This window comes from Chionomys nivalis, chromosome 18 (assembly GCF_950005125.1).
Source record: "Chionomys nivalis chromosome 18, mChiNiv1.1, whole genome shotgun sequence".
NCBI classification, from domain to species: Eukaryota; Metazoa; Chordata; class Mammalia; order Rodentia; family Cricetidae; genus Chionomys; species Chionomys nivalis.
The window spans coordinates 62,109,442-62,132,641 of record NC_080103.1 but is presented as its reverse complement, the minus strand read 5'-3'; the positions used below and the strand labels follow the sequence as shown (position 1 = coordinate 62,132,641).

Sequence of the window (23,200 nt, the reverse complement as noted above, 5' to 3'; positions counted from 1 at the left end):
CTCTCTTTGGGAAACACTTGAAGAATTAGGAGGCTTATGTTAAGACACTCGGGGACTTTTAGGAAATAGTTCCATCTCATTAGGCGAGATGCCCAGAAGTTCAGGCAGGAAAGTCAGACAGTCAATTTGACATCAAGCCACAACACCAGGATATTTTTATGGAGTGACAATGAGCCTGCAGTGGGCTTTCATGATAAATCAACACTCATCTTCACTTCAATATATTAATCTTTCTGCCATCTCTTGCGTCATAGCCAAGAGGAATCTTTTATATTTAGCTACAAGAGAGGGGAGTATGAAGACCCATGGGAAACACAAAAGAATACCACTCCTCCTGTGAAGAGGAGAAACACACCTAGGGAAACTGTCGGGGTTTACAACCCCTGTTGACCTAGGGAAATGGGGCTCAGGAAACACTAACCCAGCTGCCTGTGTCCTCACCTGCAAATGGTGTCATGTTGATTTCAGAGTACAGCAGTGTTGAAGCCCTGGGCATTTTCAGCAAACCTGAACTGCATCAGGGAAACTTATTATCAAGGCCTGAACTTGAGAGTCAAGATCGATTCAACAAGAAAATTTGAAAGATAATCTTAATTTTCCCCAATTGCTATTTTTTCCATTTCAATTTAAATTTGGTAATTTCATATATAAGTACTGTGTCTTCCTTATAGAAATGGAGCAAAACATGGAAATCCTGAAATGGCTGTAGATGAATACTCACGTCTAAAAGACAGATATGTCCTGAGATTTTAAGTAACAAGTGGATTATAAAATTCTATATATTCTAGGGGGCAGCGTCTCTTTACTTCTGTGAGGAGGGAAAATGACTGTAAACAACTGTCTCAAGGCAGTCTCCAAATCAGGCTTGGATAATATTTGCAAAATGTCCTAGACTGACATACCTTCCGCCCTAAACCAAGTTCTTTACAGGATCCACATTCCACCCTAAATCTTCCAGCTATTCTGTATCTTCCTACCATCGAACTCTACAGCAACACCAAAACCAACTGAAAACAGAAACACCTCTTTAGTAAGTAACTAAAGTTTATTGTTAATTCACAACGTAAGTATTTCCTAATACTGAAAAATGTCACTTGGCCTTAACTATGAAGACCCCTACTCATCAGGGTGACTTGGTGACTGTGAAGTGCTATTATGTTCTAGCAGATATGCACATCAATCGTTAGGAAAACCACACGTAACTTTTAGGGAATGACACATGAAGACCCTTGAATTGTCAGAGTCCATCCTTAGGAATTTAATTTCCCAAAGATCATCCTGTACACTCCAGTTAGCATATAAGAGTTGTTTGCTGCCTTTAATATCTACTTGATTCACTGTACAACTCTTGGCAACTCTTCCACAGCTGATGCTACAATCATGTTGTCTTTTAATAGCAAAATCTTTATAATTTTCCCTCAATACCTACTGGAAATGAATGATTTGGGATACAATCAAAGAAATTCAAAAATGGGATAAAATGGGTGGCAGATATTGTTTCTGCCCCGCTCCTCAGGCAGAAGTCTTAAAAGCAGCTGAATTTTCAGAATGATATCTTAGTTCCCCTCTATGCATTTTATCAACAAATAAAATATTGATAAATTTCACAGATGTGCTGAAGTCAAGAAAAACCCTTTCCTCTTTAATAAATAACCTCACTTTTATGTCTGAATTCCCCAATGTCCGACTTCTAAAGACTTGTTAGTGCAGCTCTACAGATGTAGAAACAAAAGATGCATCTTCTAGGATGTTTACCCCGTTCATTTTTCAGTCTATGGAGTTCTAGATAACCTTTCAATATGCCATATGCCAGTACTACAGGAGGGTCAACACAGTAGCTTGCCCTTTGTGAGATTACTCAGCAAGGAAAACAAGTGAGTGAGTGACCAGAGCCCCTTCTAAAGAGAAAGCAAATGGAAACCTCCCTGGTACAATACAGGTTCCAGCACTTATGAAGGTCTCTACACTGACTGTGGGAGTAAATGTCAGTCAACAACAATTAAGGAAGAACTATCATAGTGAGCTTTGGCTGTCAACTTGACATGAACCTACAGTCGCCTGGGAACAGGGAAGCTCAGCTGAAGAATTGCTCCAGCGGACTGGTCTGTGGGTATTTTCTTGATTGCTGAAGAATGGAAGAAGAGTCACCCCCTAGGCAGGTGGGCCCTATCTTTGTAAAAATAGTAGCTGAGGAAACTAGCCAATAGCATTCCTCCACAGGCTCTGCTTTAGTTCCTGCTTCCAGGTTCCCCTCCCTGCTTCCCTTGATGTTGAACTGTAAACTGTAAGATGAACAAGCACTTTTCTCCCCAGGTTGCCTTTGGTATTTATTATAGCAACAGAAACCTAACTAGGACAAGAGCATTAGTGATGATTTGGATCATATTCACAAACACCTGTTATTTTACTTCCAGCAACACGGAGGGAGAGTTGAAATGTCTAAAAAAGAATATGTGCTGGATTGATACTGAATAGAAGAATAAATAAACAGGTGTTTAGGGAACAATGAAATCAGGACATCATAACTTGCCCTGGATACTAACAACATTGCTGAAATGACAACAGCTAGGAAATGAGACAATCAATGTCACTCAGCCAGAATGAGAAAGCAGAGAAACATGTGCTCCTCAACAAAGGGTGTTGATGGAGCGCAGAGACAACCTCTGTCTCTGGCTTCATCCAAATCCGAGGTTTGATTTGCTGCTGGCAGCCATACTGTGCATGAAAGACATCTTGGAAAATGAGCTCTCCTCTCACTCATTAGGTGTTGTGTTCAGCGTGAGCCGGTGCCGTCTCTGTGCAACTCTGTGCAGAGCTTACAATTTGCTGATTTAAGCCTGCCTGCCATCACTTCTCAAAAGTACATCTCAAGTTTAAAGACTGAAACTTCCACAGAGAAGTGGCCAATGTGCATGGTCTTTTCTCTAAAGTGAAAACCCAAAGTTACCTTGAAAACCAACCTAGAAGGCCGGGCGGTGGTGGCGCACGCCTTTAATCCCAGCACTTGGGAGGCAGAGGCAGGCGGATCTCTGAGTTCGAGACCAGCCTGGTCTACAAGAGCTAGTTCCAGGACAGGCTCCAAAACCACAGAGAAACCCTGTCTCGAAAAACCAAAAAAAAGAAAAAAAAAAAAGAAAAAAAAAAAAAGAAAACCAACCTAGACATATGTACGCATGTCACATTTCAAATAGCAATCATACAACTACCTGAAATGTAAGGAAGCTCAGAAGATGAACACAATAAAAATACAGACATCGGAACCCCATCACTGGCTCATTTGGTTTAGAGAAGATGTCACAATCTCTGATGCAGCTGTCCTATCAAACACCAAAAACACTCAGGCTTGTTCGTTTGCTTTTTCAGATTAACAGTTACATGCACATTGCACACACTGAATAGATTTTCACCTTTTTTTTAGTGAAATGTTGGCCAGATAATAATTAGTATCCACCGAATGCTCTTCAGACGAGCATGATATCATGAAGAAACACCCCATGTTGACATTGTGTTCTTCCTGCTGAGCTCCCAAATCTGTTCCCACTTCCCTTCACCAAGAACTCGAGCTGTACAAGCACTGCCTGGCCCTTTTCCTTTACCCCACCCACCACGAGGAAACAAAATTGTGCATTCTTTGGCCTCTTCATGCAGTCTATCTAGCTTAAATTGATGATGAGGTAGAAAATACATATTCAGAATTCAAATCAAATTATGAATTGTAATGCCTCCAACTATGAAGTATACACATATACATATTATACACAACAAACATATTGTTTCCGTCCTTCCATTTCATTGTTTATATTTTACAGAAGGAGAAGAAAAATAATGATTTGTAATTTTGTAAAAAGCTAGACTATAATATTCTGTGGAAATATAAAATTTTATTTTTCAACAGTCACGCATCAAATTTTGTTTACATGTTTAAGGAAACATGACAGTTTGGCCACAAAATTGTATTTACCTTAAATAATAACATGTAAAGTGAAATTGGTGTAACATAGTGATTAACAGAGCAGTGTGCAGGGTAAAATAGTGATCTAAGGTCCATATGAGAGTTCTGTGCATTTTCCCAACAACTAGGTGTGGTGCCTACAGAGAGACCCTCATAGGACAATGTGGGGACTGAAAAACAGTCAGCAATGGTTCAGACGGGGACACTTAACGATCTGAGATTGTTGCAATTTGAAGAAAGCACTGTGTGAGAGAAAGAATCCACGTGACAGAGCTCAGGTGGAAGGTTTTTTGTTTTTTTTTTTTCTTTTTTTTTTTTTTAATTGGGGGAAAGTGAATGGGAAAATGGGGAAGGGGGAGAGAGTCCAGCCTCTAGGGACAGAAATGGCAGAAGAGAAGAGAGAGGAAGAGAGACCGACAGGCAGAGACAGAGAAAAGGAGGGAGAAATAGGAGGTGGGCAGGACCCTTTTAACAAGGAAGTAGGGAATGTGCACAGGTGGTGCTCTTAATGGCTACAGCTGAGGACAGGCAAACCCCAAGGTCAGGCCAGCCCAGATGCCCGAGTACTCAGAGATAAGATGGAAAAGACTATGAACACTTTTGAGATGCAGGGACTGCCCAAAATTAATCAAATAAATTGAGAAGCTTTGAGGAGGCATTCTGTGAGCTTGAGCATGCCCAACATTCTCATTAAGTCTATCCAGGCGAGGGTGTGGCTTCCCAATGGCTTAAACCCAAAGGTCAGTAGGGAGGAGTGAGGTTGGCACTTAAGCCATGGTGTCTACAAGACTACATTAGTTGGGACCATGACCTTGAAGCCAGCATCAAACATGGGTTTCAGTGAATAAAAAGCATGTCCCAGATATGTAGAATTCACCCCCTAAAATTAAGAGAAAATCTCTTCCATAGATTAAATAAACTACTCTTTTAAATTCTAACTATAACATCTATTCTAAATACAAAACTGAAGATAATCTCCTATATGAAATGCATTGGCTTATTTTGTGTTTCATGAAGACAGCAGTGTCTTGGGAATACCTCTGGGGGTCCCTAACAGTGAATATGGAAGGTGTCTCTGCTGACCTCGAGGCTTTGTTTTTCACTCTTGCCCATGTTTAAATTGCTTTTTACTTTTCTTTTTGTATCATGTAACCTGAATCAAGTTGACAAAATAAAAGGTTCTAAGAAGAGGTCCCAGGATGCCAAAGTTCTCACAGCATAGCTTGCTAGTGTTTACCAACTTGACACAATGACTATGAGAAAATTACCAAGACCCAAAAAGCATTGTGTGCTCTAGCCCGAGATCAGCCAAGCTCACCTTATCTGAGATCTGGCAATGTCTAGGCACTGAGGATGGCTGGGAAGTCATGGCAATAGACCAGGACCACAATCAAGATAACACCCCATTGGGTCAGGTCATCTACATTCCCTGTCTTTTTTCATAATGGGTGGAAATGTATTTATTAGTTGTTCTGAAAAAAAAAATTCCTGAACAAAAATCCATGTGGCCTCTGAAGACGTGTTTTGGGAACCACTAAGGCATCACCTTAACTATGGTTCTAGTCTGTTCTATAGTATTTAAACACTGCATCTTAAAACTAAATTCATCCATGATGAGACCAAAAGGGTTTAGTCTGGAGTTATTTATTTTTATAAATAAGAGATGGGCCTCTTGCTGTGTTGAACCTACCATGGAAAGGGGGCATCCATGCTTCCTTTTACATCTTAAATCATTCCTAGGTTTCTGTTTGCTTATTCTTGAAACAGGCACAACCTTGCTTTGTAGCTGAGGAGTCTCTGAACTTTTAATCCCCCTGCCTCCACCTCTAGGATGCTGTATCACCACACCTTGTACATGAACTTTCCACAGGCTGATTAATCAGCTAACCCACTGAGCCACATCCCCAGGCTTTATCATTCCTTCTAAGGGAAAATTTTGTCTCCACTCAGACTGTGATGGGGAACAGCCTAGGAAGCATCGCTGATAATAACGAAACACAAAGAACATTATCCCTGTATATGAATTGTCTCGGACACACCTGGAATATTGTCAGTCTATCCTGAACAGTCACTTGTTTTATTATTTTTATTTTCCATTCCTTCAAAAAAATTATTCATACAACTATTTCAGTCACCTGTTTAGTCAAAAATATTTTAGTCATATAATTTTCCTTGGTACACGTGCTTCCATTTTAAAGGAGATTATTTATAGAATAGTTATAATGCAAAGTTTTGAAATAGCATGTGGACTCTTTTCCATGTACTGCACAGAGGACTAAGTTAAGTATCCAGACCACTTTAATATCTTAGCCTTGGGGATCCCCCAGTCTCATCCCTGCTTTGTGGAAGAAAAGCCAAGTGATGGCCTAAGATCTTAATGTGTAGGAAGGGACAGTACAGTCTTTGCTCCTTTACACAGCAAATAAATGCTGAAAAACCTCACCCCACAAAAGATGCTTATGTGATAAACAGGTGTCTTCCACCCAAATCCTAGAGTTGGTTTCTAATGCTAATCCTGGTTTGCATGACAATTTTTTTAAAAGCATACTTTACATTACTTATTAAAGTGAGTCTGAGCTCAACCACATATCAGGGAGCCAGGCTCTGACCTTCACAGGTGCAAAATATGTGATACTTGCCACGGAGCAGAAAAGCGGCTTGACTGGAGCCCATTTGTGAGGAAGCAAACGAGACGGGATAGAAAGAATTTCACCATGGAGACACAACAGGCATGCTTGCCCCATCACCTCTGTAAGGTTCTCTTTGCACTAACTGCCCCAAATGAAAGGCTCTGAGTCTACAGCCAGGAATGGTTCAAAGTAATTGATGGAGTTAGGGGATGTTATGGTGAATGAATTCTAAACAGAATTCAGTAGACCTCATACTTGAGTGAGTACTCCACCAGAATGTGAGGGAACCGGTAAAGTTCCCAAAAGATGGCATTTATGAACACGTTGTGTAACTACCACCTGTTCTAAAAAGTAATGCATGCCTTGTGTATTTTGAAAATGAAAGTTTAAGAAGAAGTTTAAACATAAAATGTTTGGGCACATGACACAAATCTTCCTGATTTGAGATATGACTGTAAGATGACTTTATCTGTACCTTATAGTGAGATGCAGTTTAGAAGGATCACTGATACGGTAAGAAAATATCATTGTAATTTCTTTTTTTTATTTTTGAGACAGGGTTTCTCAGTAGCTTTTTTGGTTCCTGTTCTGAAACTAGCTCTTCTCGACCAGCTGGCCTCAAACTCACAGAGATCCACCTGCCTCTGCCTCCCGAGTGATGGGATTAAAGGCGTGCGCCACCACCGCTTGGCTCATTGTAATGTTTTAAATCAAGGGAGGAAAATGTAGTAAGCATAATTTCCATTAGTATATATTATATAAAACATATAGCTAATTTATATTACCTAGGATGTAAAAACCCATGGGAGTGTTTCCAATCTGAGAGTAAAGAGAAGACAAGAGAATGAGATACTCATGGGTTAGTAGTAAGGGGAGGATCAGGAAATGCATACCCTTCTACATATTTATATCCATGTTCATTAAAATTCACTATGGACTTCAGAGCACAGATACTGAGGATCCTAGATTGTGTATTTTTGCTTTCATGTCTTAAAATTTTAAAATTAGAAGCAAATATTCAGATGTATGTATGATCATTCTTATAACTATTGAAAATATAAATTTCACATAAAAATTCAACATAAAATATGTTTGTTAAAACTATGGATTTATTCAGCTATATTTGGCAAAATGAATATTCAACATTTGTCATATTGAAGGTGGAGAAGTCTTACAATTAAACATTTTTTTCTGAAATTTAACTTATTCTTTCAATAAAACTTCATTGGCCACCAACAATGTGGTAAGCCTCAAATCATTCCTGGTCTCTGTAGTGACATAAACAACAGAAAGAGTTGGGCAAGAAGTTGCTGGAAAATAACATGATCATGATCTATCTGGCTGAGACATGGCAGTTACCTGAGGAAAGCCACTGATGTTAGTTAAACAAGGATGGCGTGCAGCCCAGGCTAGCCTAGAGCTGCTGACCTTCCTGCCTCTGCCTGTCCAGTGCTGGATCATGAGTATGATTCTCCTGCCTTGGATTCTCCAGTGCTGGATCACAAGTGTGATCCTCCTGCCTCAGCCTCTCTAGAGCTGGATCATGAGTGTGATGCTCCTGCCTCGGCCTCTCCAGTTAGATCACAGATGTGATCTTCCTGCCCACAATGCCCTGTAATTCCAGGAGCAGAAGATCTGACACTCTCTTCTGGACTCTCCAAGCACCTGAAGTCATGTACCTTTGTCCATTTTTTGTTTGTTTGTTTTTTGTTTTCAAGACAGGGTTTCTCTGTAGCTTTGGAGCCTGTCCTGGAACTAGCTATTGTAGACCAGGCTGGTCTCAAATTCACAGAGTTCCCCCAGCCTCTGCCTCCCGAGTGTTGGAATTAAATGCATGTGCCACCACAACCCAGCGCCTTTGTCCATTTTTGAGTGTGCATGCAGACATACACACATACACATGATTTTAAAATAATACAAATAAATCATAAAGATTGAATCCTGATTTCTCAGCAACCATTAAGTGCTTATAGCTCTTCACCTATGGGCAGGCCTTGATCTATACATATGGGTATATTTGTAACAATACTTGCTAAAGAAGAAGAGGTAATCAATTTGAGAGAAACGGGAAAAAGAGTGGAAGAATCTGTATGGAGGAATGAAGCAAGTATGGTAATTAAGTGTGAAATTATCAAAAAAGGTAAATAAAAAATTGTAATACCAGACATGTAAAATTTATTATAAACAACTATGATGAAAGAATTTTAAGTGAATATTCAGCTTTTACTTTTTCATTTAAATCATTGCACAACATATATGTGCCTATATATACATATGTGTGTGCACATCCCACCACTTCCTTCTAAATGAAGCATTTATATTAGCATCATAAAATAATAAGTATTTCTATGTTAACTTTTGTTGGCTCTCCTCCCACTAGGATCTCCGGCAATCACTTGTTCTAATTATGCAGGATGTGGGAGAGTTGTTTGCTTGTTTGACCACCAACTTATTTGCTGATACCAAATGAAGATAATTTAAAATAGATAACAAATTGAATCTTTCATTAAGAAGGGAGTTTTGTCATTCCTTAACTGTAATTAGTTTTGTGGTTATAATGTGCATTTCCACTTAATCTTCGAACACATCCAACTTCCTCCTTTGCATTTTTCTCTAAGGGAATTGCTTGAGATGCAAATGCCAGTTTTAATTGGACAACTAAGAATTCATTTCCATACTGCAGCCTGTCACCACTTGCTGTTCAACAACAAGTCAGGGGTTAAGAGTGGTTCAAACATTCAAGGAAATTCAAAGCAATCAATCACAGAATTGTTCATTGACTGTCTTACAGACTAGCAGTACATACTGGAGGACACCCAAACGAAAATGTTCTTTGTCTTTGAAACTAAACTAAGGACATTTTGTTTCTTGAGCCGATAAAACACTTAGAATTAAAATGCCAATCAGAAATGTACAAAATATTTGGAAAATCTACAATGAAAAGTCTTTTGCATGCTAGAATTTGAAAATAATTTTCTTAGGTTACAGGAAATGCACATAGGAAGACAACTGCCATTTCATATTATTCAAGGTAATGCTTCCTTCTAGAATGCATTTGGCCAGTCCTTTCAAATATGGGCTTAAATTTCTCTTCTTATACATGGCATCTTAGTTCATGACCCTCTACTCAAAATCTAGTTACAGGAAATTTATTGCTAAACTAAGCCAGAAATAATGGAACAATCTTGCAATTCCCACCCTTGGGAAGATGACAACAGAGTATCAGAGGTATGACCCGCCTGGGTTACATAGACAGATACAATTCAACAAAAACAACAACAAAATGAAAAAACAAACCCCAAGGAAAAGTGCATAGTTAATATTAAGCTTCTGAATAATCACTCAGAAGCAGCCACAGGACGGCGGTATGACGGAGAAACCTTCATTTACCTATGCCATCACTTGAAGATGATAGAAACACAGTAGAAAGGAAGAGCGCACAAATACAGAAAGAGGAGATTTGCAATTGAAACTTGGAAAGATTGGGAATGTTCTCAAGGAATTTGAGATTTTAAGACAGGACTTTGAACCCACAGAACCTTGGCTCAGCAACATGGCATGGGTAATAACATTGTGTTCCTTTTCAATGGCATGTGGTCTGGAGTATGTAGACATGAAAATACAATATGTGACAAATAGCCCCAATATAAGAAAATCTGAAGAAGCAAGTTTCATTTAATCAGTTCAAACAAGGAGCATTTCTTTCACTAGCTACTAGAAAAAGCATTTTGTTGATGTTACTCATTGACAGCAAATAGTAGAACATAGAATTTTGTAAACTATATATGTGCAAGCTAAGTGAAGCCAGGGTAGTCAGGTTTTATAGATCCGAGATATTGTTTTACCTTTCATCTGTAGTAAAAGCTCAGAGTGCTCCAACCTGAGAGGCCTTCTGTGATGATTCAGTTGTGAGTGCTACCAGAATCAGCTTTCAAAGAACTGGAACCTGGCATCTATGTCAGACAGAGACTGTTTCTCCTTCAAAAGCTGAGCACAGATTCTGGAGTTCCGCAGGCCAAATATGAAGCCCAGCTTGGGCAACTACTTTCCACAGAATAAGTCTAGAACATTTATTAGCATCTCTGGCATGCTTTTCCACACCATAAAGCAGAAGTGGATGCTTTTGCAATGATGTGTTGAAGTTTCTAATACATATAACAGTAACACATATGTATAAGCAAACTGGTATCTGTTAGAGGAGTGTCCTATTATTTAAATATTTATATAGATGTATGGATGCATGGCTCAGTGGTTAAGAGCACAAACTTCTCTTCCAGAGGATTCAGGTTTTATTCCCAGGCATCCATGTGGTGGCTCACAACTGTCTGTAACTCCATTTTCAAAAGGATTTGGTGCCCTCTCTTGGACTCTTGGGTCACTGCAAACAGAAGGCGCATGCGGGTAAAACACCCACCCAAATAAACACATCTCAAAAAACTTATTTACATACATTGTCCTTTTTGCAAACATATGCTACCAAAACAAACATCAATCACACCCCAAAAGCAAAACATTTTAAAAATAAACATCAGCAGGTCTGTAACTTGAAAGAAGGACATGCACCTATGTGGAAAGCAAGAGTTCATAAACTCAGTGTAATGCAAAGACCCCATGTCATCAGAAGGGGGTGTCGATTTTGGATAATTTACAGTATTAATTCATTCCCTCTCAGCATAGCTCTAAACAGCACAATTCCCAAGCTTCATTTTATGTCATTCCACATGACCTAGGTTTTAATTAGTATGATTTTAAGCACATTAAAATACAAGATTGCATTTTCCCATTTCATGGCTTTCTCCTTCCTCCTGCATCTCCCCTTGCATTTCTTCACACTGTGTTCAGAGTTCAGACATAAGCCACGTGACAAAAGATGTGATCGCCAGCAGAGCTAACAACTTTAAACAAATGATCCATTACTAAATTATTCATTTCAAACAAGATTCTACACAAATCAAATATATTTTCCTGTGGAAAATATTGTATCTATAAGATCAAAGAATAGTGACTTGAATATCCCATGGAAGAGTGCCATTTGACAGGACAGACAAGCATGATATTTACAAATAAATACATTTACATTTACAAATAAATCTCTATTTAGAAAGCCTGCCTAGAGAACCTCAAATTTTCACAACAGTCAGGGGAATGTTAGGCCCAGACACACTTGCAGGCAACGCCAGCTTTGGCACTGCAATTCAAGGCCAATTTCACTTGGCCTCCTCCCTTATCCCAGGTCCTTTCTTTAGCTCTGGTGCTTTAAAACTAAACCAAGACCTCATACTATTTCACCGAGACCACCTGACTTGATAACAGTTCCTGGATTGGAGCTTAAAATGGAGCAATAAGGAAGACATAGGAAGAGGCTAATTGAAGAGAGGTGTTTGCCTGTTTACAGTTTGTGAAGGCCTCTGCCAAGAAGAAAGAGATATGTTCATGTAGACTAGGCTAGCCTTCGGTTGCTATGGCTGTTCTCTGGAAGATAAGCTATTGACAGAGTTCTAAATAATATCTCCAAAGCCTTTTCACTATGATTAAATTCAATACAGCAGCACAAGAGAAAAGGATTTCTGAGACAGGGCCCTTTCCCACAAAGTGGTAGTGAACCAGAATCTGTATATGGTTCAAAGAAGTATCTAAAACTAAATGTTTTTTTAATCAAATTACAAAACATACAAAACAACAAACAAACAAACAAAAACTTCTCAGTCCTGGAAACTGAACATGTGTCCAAAGACTTAATTAAATTACATAAAGAACAATTTAGTTCTAAACTGAGAAGGGAAAAAAAAAAAAAACTTCCTTAAATTGAGCGAATTTACTAGCTATTTGGAAAGTACAGTGTGCTGGCTTCCATTCAAAAGCGCAACACTTAATGTTACCAACACTGCCAAGTCCCTTCTTTGCTCTCTCCTGCTTTCAGAGAAAGTGATTAAGACCAATTCCCCTGCCAGCTGGATGCTGGAGAACATCAAAGGTTCTCTGTCAGGACGCAGAACTTGGTGTGGTCTGGAAAGCAAAATGCTGATAGATAACCCCTTGGCATCATAATCAAACCGTGTGACCACACTAAAACCCTATCAGCTTCATGTGGTTTACAGAACTGTCAGCCTACGTCTGAGAAATGGCTAGCATCATGCAAACTGCTGGTCTTTGGGGTGCATAGCTATCTTTCACAGTGACAACTATTCACCTATCACAACGGCCAATTTGCTTTGCTTCTGTTGTGTCCACTGATTTTATTTAATTGTTGCCTTAGGGGAAAGAAAGAGGAGGTTCCATGAATTGAGTTCAAAGCCCATATATATATATGACACTTCGGATATGATACTTCTCAACTTTGAAGAGTTCCTGTTATCTGCATGGTGTGGTGTGAGGGTAAGGGACATTCTTCTTGTATGTGTAGTTATGGGAAATGAGGGTAGAATGAGGACCATCTGTGTGGTGAGTGTTAAGGATAAGTAAGCCTCCTGGGTTACTCAAAACCACAGGTCTTCTTTAGATTAGAAGTACAGCTTAAAATCTTAACAACTTAGATCCCTGTAATTTAAGACTTTTTTCTACTGAAATGTACCTTTGAAAATACATATTAAGTCTTGACAGCTCATACATCAATCAAAGCACAAATACATAATAAATTTGTTATTATGTAAAATGATTTAACATATATCTTACATAGGCCAATTTTTTTTTCTGAAACATGAGGAAAGCAATTCCACACACTTTTCTTGAGAATCCTCTTGTAGATTTTTTTTTTTTTTGCAATTAAAAAGCCCATCCTGTGAAGTGCTGTGCAAGCTATGGGAGAGGAACGCACTCGTCAGTCATTCAGATTGGAAGCCAGCAGGCGACAGAGATGACTGGCTTGAAAAACCTCGGCATTGGTGCAACAGTGGTATAAACATATTGGACACAACCAATCACATTCTTGCTGGATTTAAGGCCCATTCCACAGCATGAAACCCATACCTGGCAACACTGTTGAGCCAATAACCTATCGCTAGATAGGGCATAAGTACTAGGCAAGAATCTGCTATTATTTTGCTAAATGGTCACAGCATCAAACCAACCCCTAATGGCTTATTATTGTACACATAGATTAGTGCATATCTCAACCCTCATTGGAGAAGTTTGCAATAGGTGGTGATTATCACAGAGACTCACAACTGGCTAAGATACAAAGAATAAGATATTATAGAATATAATACAGTCCTATGGGGAACATCTATACCACACTCTTCCCTTCAGAGGCTCTAGAAATCATTGCAGAAGAAGCTACAGAAAGTACAAAGACCAGAACTGATAGGTGACTTTAAGGAAACAGCATCTCCTCGATACAGCAAGGTAAATGTAGATATAAACCCATGGTGATTGCAACAGAAAGCACTGCAAGCCCAAGTCAGACCAAATCCCAACATGAAGATGGAGTTCAGCACACAGTGATACTGCCAATTTGAGAGATATTGGGAATTGTTAGCTTCCAGGAAAAGACAATGAGTTTTCCCTAAGAGTGTAGACCCTGGTGAGCTAACCATGCCCCAGTGGAAGACAACACAGATAGGAATATTTCACAGCATAAACGGTTCTTGATATCTTAAGAGAAGAAACACAAAGTTGGGTGTGTAAGGAAGAGGAGTGGATGTGGGAAGAGTTGTAGGATAGGAGTGAGTCTGAGCGAAACATGCACAAACTCTAATAACCAAAGCCAGTAATTATTCTAAAGACTCTGGGTTTTAAAAGCTAACACCTGCTTATAAGAGAAAATGTGCAATGTGTGTTTTTCTGGGCCTGGGTTACCTCACTCAGGATGATTTTTTTTCTAGTCCATCTTTTTACCTGTGAATTTAATGATTTTATTTTTATTAACAGCTGGATAATATTCTATTTTCTCAATGCACTGTATTTTCCTTATCCATTCATCAGTTGATGGACACATAGGCTCTTTGAACATGGATGAACAAGTGTTGTTTGGGGTAGTAGGGCAAAGCATCCTTTGGATATATGCCCAACAACAGTGTAGTTGGATATGCAGGTAAGACAATTGCTCATCTTCCTGACTAACCACACATTATATCCATAGTGATTGTACAAGTTTTAACTCCCATCAGTACTGAATGAGTGTTCCCCTTATTCCACATACTCACCAGCCTAAGCTGTCACTTGTTTTATTGACTTTGGCCATTCTGCCTGGTGTAAGATGAAATCTCAAAGTAGTTTTGATTTACATTTCTCTGATGACTAAGAATGTTGAACATTTCAAGTGCTTCTCAGCCATTTGTGTCTTTTCCTTTGAGAACTCTATTTATCATTATACCTCACTTTAACTGGGCTACATGATTTCTTAGTTCTTATATATTCTAGAAACCAACCCTCTAACAGACATGTAGTTGCATAAAAAATTTTCCTGACCCTTTGCTTGAATAATGTCATCCTTTGCCATGCTGAAGATGCTCAGTTTCATGAGATTTTGTTTGTTACTTGTTGATCTTTGTGCCTGTGTTCCTGGTGTTCTGCTCAGAAAGTCCTTCCCTGTGTCAATGCTTTCAAGGCTATTCCTCATTTTCTCTTCTGTCAGACTCAGGATATCCATTTTTATGTTGAAGTCTTTGATCCATTTGGAGTTGAGATTTGTGCAGGTTGATAAGCAGGGATCTGTTCTCATTCTTCTTGTCAGCTAGTTTGATCAGCATCATTTGCTGAAGATGCTGTCTTCCAGTGTGTATTTCTGTCTTCTTTATAAAAATCAGGTGTCCGCAGGTGTGTGGATTTATGTCTGCGTCTTCATTTCTATTACACTGATCAACATGTCTGTTTTGTGTCAATATTTTGCTCTTTTTATTACTGTAGCTCTGCAATAAAACTTGCTTTGTGGGGATGATGATACCTCCAGCAGTTCTTTTAGCATTCAGCATTGTTTCAGGTGTTAAGCTTTAGGTATGAGTGTTTCCATAGCTACATAGGGTAGGTAACTAGTAAAGAAGCAGTGGCAATGACAGATTTTCCAAAGAAGGAGAAAGATAATATAGCGATATAAGAAGATAAAGTAGACACTAGAATAGAACTATTAAATGGGGAGGGGAGACGGGAGAACATGGTAGAAAAGGGAATAAGGGTAAGGATAAATAACAGTAAAGGTCTTGTGAAAAACCATTTGAAAACCAAGTACTGTAGAAGCTTCCATCACTCTTATGGACCAGTATTCATGGTACTGAAGATACTATGTGTATGACTGGGTGAGAAATGTAATCAATATCTGGCACGGAAGAATTATCTGTATTCTGTCAATCATATTTTGAATAAATACTGATTGGCCAGGCAGGAAGTATAGGTGGGTCAACCAGACAGGAAGTAGAGGCGAGGCGATGAGAACAGGAGAATTCTAGAAAGGAAAAAGCCCATTCCTCCCATTCCTGCCCAGACCAACAAGAAGCAAGATGTAATCTACCCAGCTGAGAAAGGTACCAAGCCACATGGCTAACATTGTTAAGAATAATGGGTTAATATAAGGTATAAGAGTTAATAAAAAATCCTGAGCTACTGGGCCAATCAGTTTTATAAATTATGGAGATCTCCGTGTGATTTTCTTTGGGACTTGCTGGGTACCGGACAGGACAGAAACCCCATCAAGCCAGCCCTCATGTTACAAATATCACCCATATATAAGCCTCGCAATCCACAACAGTGGCAAACCTTCAAGGCAGACTGGTACAGTAATGTCACAAATGTCCCGGGAGTAACCAATGGGTTTAAGACCTGCTCCTTGAAATGGAACTCATACCCGATACTGCTAAAATGGCCAAGAATTTGACCCTGGAGAACTCATGGGCCTCAGGGGAAACCAAATACTAATAATATTCAGCTAAATGAATGTATTGACAATCTGTTCTACACATCAATCAGTGCCTCACTCGTCCATCATCAGAAAAGCTTCTTTTAGTAGACAGCAACTAACACGGAGACCCATAATCATATAATGTGCAGAGTATGGGAGATTTTGGAGACAAAGGCCTAAACTGAATGTCTTTATCAAAGCCCTCCCCTTTAAGGTGCAGGGAACTATTCAGAAGAGGAGGAAGATATATCATAAGAGCCAGAGGTGATGGGTGACTCCAAGAAAACAGTGTTTTCCAGACACAACAGGACTGGAGCACCTATGAACTCACAGAGACTGTGGCAGCACCCAAGATCTGCACCAATTCAAACCACACTAAACCCCAGCCCTGAGAAGAGAAACTGAATGCAAAGTCCCACCACTAAAAGTTATTTGCGAGTCATACCTGCTGGGGAAGGTAAAATTGGTTGTCTTCTACAGAGTGACAGCAGTATATCAACCACTCTCCAGGACAGGCCCCATGGCCAGGACTAGCTAAGCCAACACAAAATGTACCCCATCACCCTTGTGTGTGTGTGTTTGTGTGTGTGTGATCATTGTTTTGTGTGTTTTTTGTTTATTGGTTTCGTTTGTTTGTTTGCATTTTCTTTTTTCTTAATATAAAGAGATAAAGAACATGAAGTTATAAAGAAGTAGAGAGGAGAATCTAGGAAGTGTGGGAGGAGAAAAGAATTTGACCAAAATATACAAGGAAAAAATAAGACAAAAATAAAATTCTGAATTTTTCCAATGAACATGCGACAAACTATGAAGACGTTCACAGAAATTAACTAAGACAAAGATTTCTCTTGGTCCATAGATTCAGTATATGAAACACTTTCTTTCTGTCACCAGGGAAGTCCAATAGCATTAAAGATACTGTTATGGCCGGGTGGTGGGGGAGCAAGCCTTTAACCCCGCACTCGGGAAGCAGAGGCAGGCAAATCCCTATGAGTTTGAGGCCAGCCTGGTCTACAGGGCAAGTTCCAGGACAGCCAGGGCTACACTGAGAAACCCTATATGGAAAAACAAAAACAAAAATATAAAGATACCGTTATTAAAACCTGACATGACTCACTAACACATAAATGCGCTCATTTTTCACTTATTAATTTCCTGACTCATGAATTCACATTTCCTCTGTGTTGCCCTCTCCTTCACACACACAGAAGAGTAGAGGGCACACAGAGTCACAGATGACCTACACAGACCACACTGCAGCCATTCGGATACACTTTTAAAATCAAATTATTAATTCTCACTCCATACAACACCTGAATTATAAAATCCAGTATTTACAATAAGTTCATTCATAGACTTATGTGCAAAAGAATTATACAAGATTTGTCACAAACAATGACCTGGACCTTTTTAAAGGCACTCGATTGTTCTGTAGTTAATGCATTGTTTAGGCTGCTGTGCCGTGTGACGTACCTAGGCATGGAACATCACTACACATGAAAATCCACCACTGTTCAGTTCTATGCTGGGAACCCGTTTTCCCAGTTCATTAGACGATCCATTATCCCGGCTGCCCTAGTTTCACTCTGTTGCTATAACGACGATCAAAAGGAACTCAGGAGAAGATATTTGCCTTACCAGTTGCAGTCTGTCAACAAGGGAAGCCAGGACAGGGACTGCTGGCAGGAACCTGGCGGCAGGTACTGAAGCAGAGACCATGGAGGACTCTTATTACTGACTTGTTCCCCTGGTTTGCTCAGTTACCTCCCTATTACACACCAGGCACACCTGCCTGGGGATGGAACTCCCTCATGTGGGTTGGTCCCTTTCATATCAATGCCCCACAAACACCCCCTTGGGACATTCTGATGGAGGCAATTTCTTCACGGGGTTCCTATTTCCAGGTGGGTCAAGTCAACAAGCCCAAATATGGCACCTTCATTCCTGAAGAAGAATTCAACATAAGAGCTTTGAAATTATGTTTTACATACTCTACTATATCAGAACATAAGCATTTAAACAATATCTAAATGTTATGAAATGATGACCCGTGTACTAAGAACACGGTGCTTTGGTATACAGGAAGGACTTGGCTTACAAGGAGACATCCCAATTGCCTTCCCAAAGGACATTTAATTGAGTTATTTACTAGTGATTCCACATCCTCCTAAATAAATCATTTATTACAACCAACAGTATGTGTTCCAAAGGAGATTATTTAATGTGGAATAAAATCAGCAAAAGTGTTGGCCTACAGCAATAAATACTCAAGGCACCATTTCTAAATCTACTGTCAAGACTGTATGCTTTGGGCAGAACGGTCCTCTGTGGAAGCATGTATTCTAGTACATCTGCATGGCCCTCTCTTCTCATAAGAAGTCTTAGTGTGTTACCCAGTGACAGACAGTCAAGTCCAGAGCATGGGATAGCCGAGTTGTGTTCGTTTTGTTGAAGTAAGAGAATGGATCACTTATCAGGGAAGACTTTCCCTTTCCTTTCTTTGATTAAAAGCATAAAAAACATAGACTAATTTACCTTGAATTAATATCAAAAGTGGTTGAAAATATACAAAATTCATGCAGAATGGTTGAATGAGAAACATACTGGAGAAAAAAAGGAGTTGAAATGAAATGTGTTTTAAAAATGCACAGTTCTGAAGAGGCTACAAATTAGGATGTTGTGGGACTGCGTACAAAGACCAGGAAGCATCTTCGATCTGGTTATCCAACAATACTTGCCAAATAAGTAGAAATAAAGCAATTGGTTGCTGTTTTAGTTATCACAAACACTGAAAAGCAATCTGACTTGTATGTAAATTTCAGAAGTGTGTCTCAGATCTTTGGGTCTAGCAGCCCTGGGACCTAATGCAAATCCGCTAGAGTCCTTGCTTTGATTGCCCTCTACTTCCTCCCCAAATGACAGCACAACTCAGACACGCCACACACAACAAAATGCGACCTGAGGACTGGAGGCAAAGTACGCCGTCCCATTTATCAATTGACACAATTTGTTAGGAACAGAATGACGTGGTTAAATCTCGTAAGGATTGATGTCTGTATTGACACAACTGAAGTAAGTATATATCATAGAGAACTACAAAGCACCATAGAAAACCATGTGTTTTTTAAATCCAAAGTTTAGGTAAGAGTTACTCTGCTAAACACATGTATTGTTAAAATCCATCCAGGAAGGTCCAAACAGTTCTATCTAATCTTCACAGGGTCTGTGTTGCAAAGCCTTCACTGGCCTGAAAAGGCAGAGGGAAGGACGGAAACCTTGGCAGACTACCCTATAACTCATTGTGTCTCCTGTTGGTGACATAAAAGGTGATCGTCAATTATAAGGTGGCAGATGGCAGAGAGCGGCAAGATGGATTCCCTTTGTGTTATGGCTCCACTCAAGGGAAGCTTCTTGTTTGTTTACATTTTTGTTATTCCCTTCCTAAAAATGGACTCCCTAGCACTTTGGAGATGGAAGGGAATCAGCTGACCTTTGACCTTGTCCTTCATTAACAGCTGCAAGACCCAATTACTGACTGGCATGTTTGAACTGTCAGGTTTTTAGCACTCCAGGACATTGGATAGCTGTTACTTCACTGTTCTCTCTCTGCGAGATGCTTTGAGGAATGGGCGTGACAAAAATAGAATAGATTGTCAACTCGTGCTATTAGGTGTTGGGTATTCAGTTCACAGACTTCCATGAGATGGGGGTGTGCATCTGCAGGATCGAGTTCCGTTTTTCTAATGACTTATATATAGCCTCAAGAATAATTTGAAACATATATCTCCCGTCGGGTTTACTTCTAGTGAAAACATGCCCCCAAGTTGGCCCCATCTGCTGGTAGGAGCCCATCAATGCCAGAGGCTGAAGTCACAGAGCACTGAGAGCAATCTTCAGTTTGCAATTGTGTCTAGCGCTGCTGTTCAAACTTCTAAAAGAAACCTACAGCAGGAGTAAAGCGGGGGGGGGGGGGGTTAATCCACAACCGCCCCATGATAAAATGTCCATTACCTTTGTCAAAAATAAAAAGTTGCTCTACTAGAGTGTGACAAAAATCCATTACTTCTGTGTCCCCAGATTCATAGCAAGAATAACACCTTATTAAAACACGACATTAACATGTATTAGAATGTATCTGACTTATTCAGATAAATTTATTCAACTGAGAGCAAATTTAATGAAGATGCAATTTCCTGTAAATAAACAAATCATCCCCCAAACTTGCGTAATCTAAAAGTTCAATAACTGGAGAATTCCTATAGAGTTATAAAATTAATATTAAAAAAGTAAAGCAGATAAAATATGCTCCAAGTGACAAAAGAAAATGGCACTGAAGACCCAGGAGCTCTACTCTGTCAGAGTAAAGGTCTCCAGGAAGCAGAACATGATCCTGATACTTTAATCGACCACACCACTTATTAAACCGCTCATTAGGAAAGGAATTGCCAAGATATATCACCAGGGTGACTGATGGCTCCAAGCCTGGTTCAGGCTGAAAATGGTGCTGCTTGCCACAGGTTAGACATTTGCTACTTCAAGCACAAACCTTTCAGTGTCTGTCAATTGAGACTATGTCTAAAGCTGCTGCTCAAACTTCTCAAAGAAACCAACATCCCAGTCAAGGAGGGAGGATGCATGTCTGCTACAACCATTGCCTTTGTCAAAAAAAAAAAAAAAGTTATCCTACTATAGTGTGACAAAAATCCATTGCTTTTGTGTTCCTACATTCATAACAAGAACGATATATTATTAAAACATGATATTAACATGTAGCCGAATGTATCTGTGAAACTGGCCTCAAGAACACGTAAAAAACTTTAAGTCATACTCCAGCTCACATTGTTAAATTTAAAACGTCGCCCGGTTAAGCAGAAATAGACGCCACTCTTCCCCACTTTCGACGGGCAGTATACTGGCTCTATGCAGTCTGTACTCATAAGCAAACTACCACCCAGTGGAGAGAGCGAAGATCCTTCAGGAAGATTGGAGAAGCCAACCAGGTGGGGGTGCCCGTGTAGGTGGGTCTATGTGAAGTGAAGGAGCAAGGCCGGTTAGCCAGCCCAGTTTAGCTCTAAGCAAGACCGGTCATCAATTATTTATATCCAATGGGAAAGGAAATCTTTCCCAGGCACACTTGGCAGTGTGGCTTATGGGAGAAACCGGGCTAGGATATCCTTTTCAGACCAACAAGCTGCTTAGTGAAAATAAGGTGAAGAGAAGAGATAAAACTGAAGGGAGAAGAGGAAGGAAGGGAAGTGGGTGGGTGGGGGGTGAACGTGTGTGGTGAGTGCGGAGTGCACCTTTAAATGCTGTGGGAGCATCTGAACGTGAAGTGATCCTTACAGTATGGAAGTGCCAGTGTGTGAGAGGACCTGAGAGCTAAGACGGAGTGTGCTCCTAACACCGAGGTTTATGAGGGTTTGCAAATGGTACCGGAATACGATGTGGGTGTGACGGAAAAGTGCATGGGAGATGAAGCTCTGTATGAGAGTCTGGAAGGGGAGAGATAAGGGCTATGGTGAGGACCAGAGATTGGGGAAAAGGGAAAGCTGGAGAAAGGGGGGGGTCAGAAATGACAGCGGTGGAACTAAGACCTAGTGTAAAACACTGAAAACAGAACAGAATGGGGATAAACGAGAGAGTGAAGGCAATGAACACTGAGTAAAGACGAGATAGAGAAATAGGGAAGGCAAAGAGGAAAGGGAGAAACGAGGAAGGAAAACCATTAAAAGAAAAAAAAAAAAACAGAGAGCAGAGAGCGGAACGGGGCATATTTGGATCTTACTGTTCAAGTGAGAGGGAAAATAAATGGAGCATAGAGCCAGCAGTTGGGAAAAGTCGCTTACGGAGTGAAGCCGAAACAACCCCTGTAAACTTGTTAGACTCCAGGAGTATCGCTGGCAGCAGCACAGAGACCCAGATCCAAAGTGGCACCTGCCCCTCCCTCAAGCACCACACTCCTCACCCAGGACTGCCCAGAAAGTGTCTCCATCCCTCCCCAACCCGGCCAGACCCCTGCCCCGGGGTCCGAGGAGCCCACGGAAGGGTCATGCGTGGGTAGCCAGAGGGGTGGTGTTTTGCTAGTGTGCAACAGCAGGATTCACGCTAGGTGTAAAACAAGGCGGAGAGAGGGAAGGGGGACAGAGAGATAGACTGAGGCAAGTGTGGAGAGGGCGCACGGTCCCTACCTGAGCACCGCTGTGTCACCTTTCCTCACCAACATGTTGTCCACGGCCGCCCAGGGGAAGTCCACGCTCTGCCCAACCGGGAGGCAAGAGCACAGGCTCAGAAGCACCGCCGCCAGCCACTGGTTCGAGCAACAAGCGCCCTGCGCCAGGAGCACCATGTCCGTGCCTGCCAGGCTGCTCGCTCTCCGGCAGCGTCGGCTCCCACCCCCTGCTGCTGGCGAGGCTGCCCGGTAACCAGGCGGCGCGCCACACGAGGTTTTTTTCCTCTTTTCCTCTTTCTGAGTGGGTGGGTGGGTTTCTTCTCTTTCTCGCCCCCTCCCTAGTTGTCGGGCGTAGTTTCCCTCTTTCCCCGGCCTCGCCTCCTTTCTGCTCGTCTGCAGCTCGCCTTCCCTCCCTCCCCTCCCGCCCCCTGGCACCGCGCTCCACCTCCTCCGGGGCGCCCGGCCGCGTCCGGAGCGTGGCTAATCCCAGGCGGCCGCACACTGTCCTGCGAGGCGGCGAGCAGAGCGCGGGAGGCGGTGCAGGCAGCGCGGGGCGCAGCAGCGGCCGGCGGCCCCCGGGCTCGCGCGCGTTGCCAAGCGGCCGTTTCCGTAGCAACCCC

The 23,200-nt window shown here is 40.9% G+C and overlaps 1 protein-coding gene across 1 annotated transcript in view; it reads right to left on the bottom strand.

Annotated features, from left to right (window-relative positions):
• Positions 1-22,954, bottom strand: part of Negr1 (neuronal growth regulator 1) — a 671,783-nt gene extending 648,829 nt beyond the window's left edge. The window contains exon 1 of the mRNA XM_057793773.1: positions 22,600-22,954. Within this exon, the coding sequence (XP_057649756.1) occupies positions 22,600-22,757 (158 nt within the window). The 5' untranslated portion in view covers positions 22,758-22,954. The remainder of the gene's footprint in view (positions 1-22,599) is intronic.
• Between the last annotated feature and the right edge of the window lie 246 nt (positions 22,955-23,200).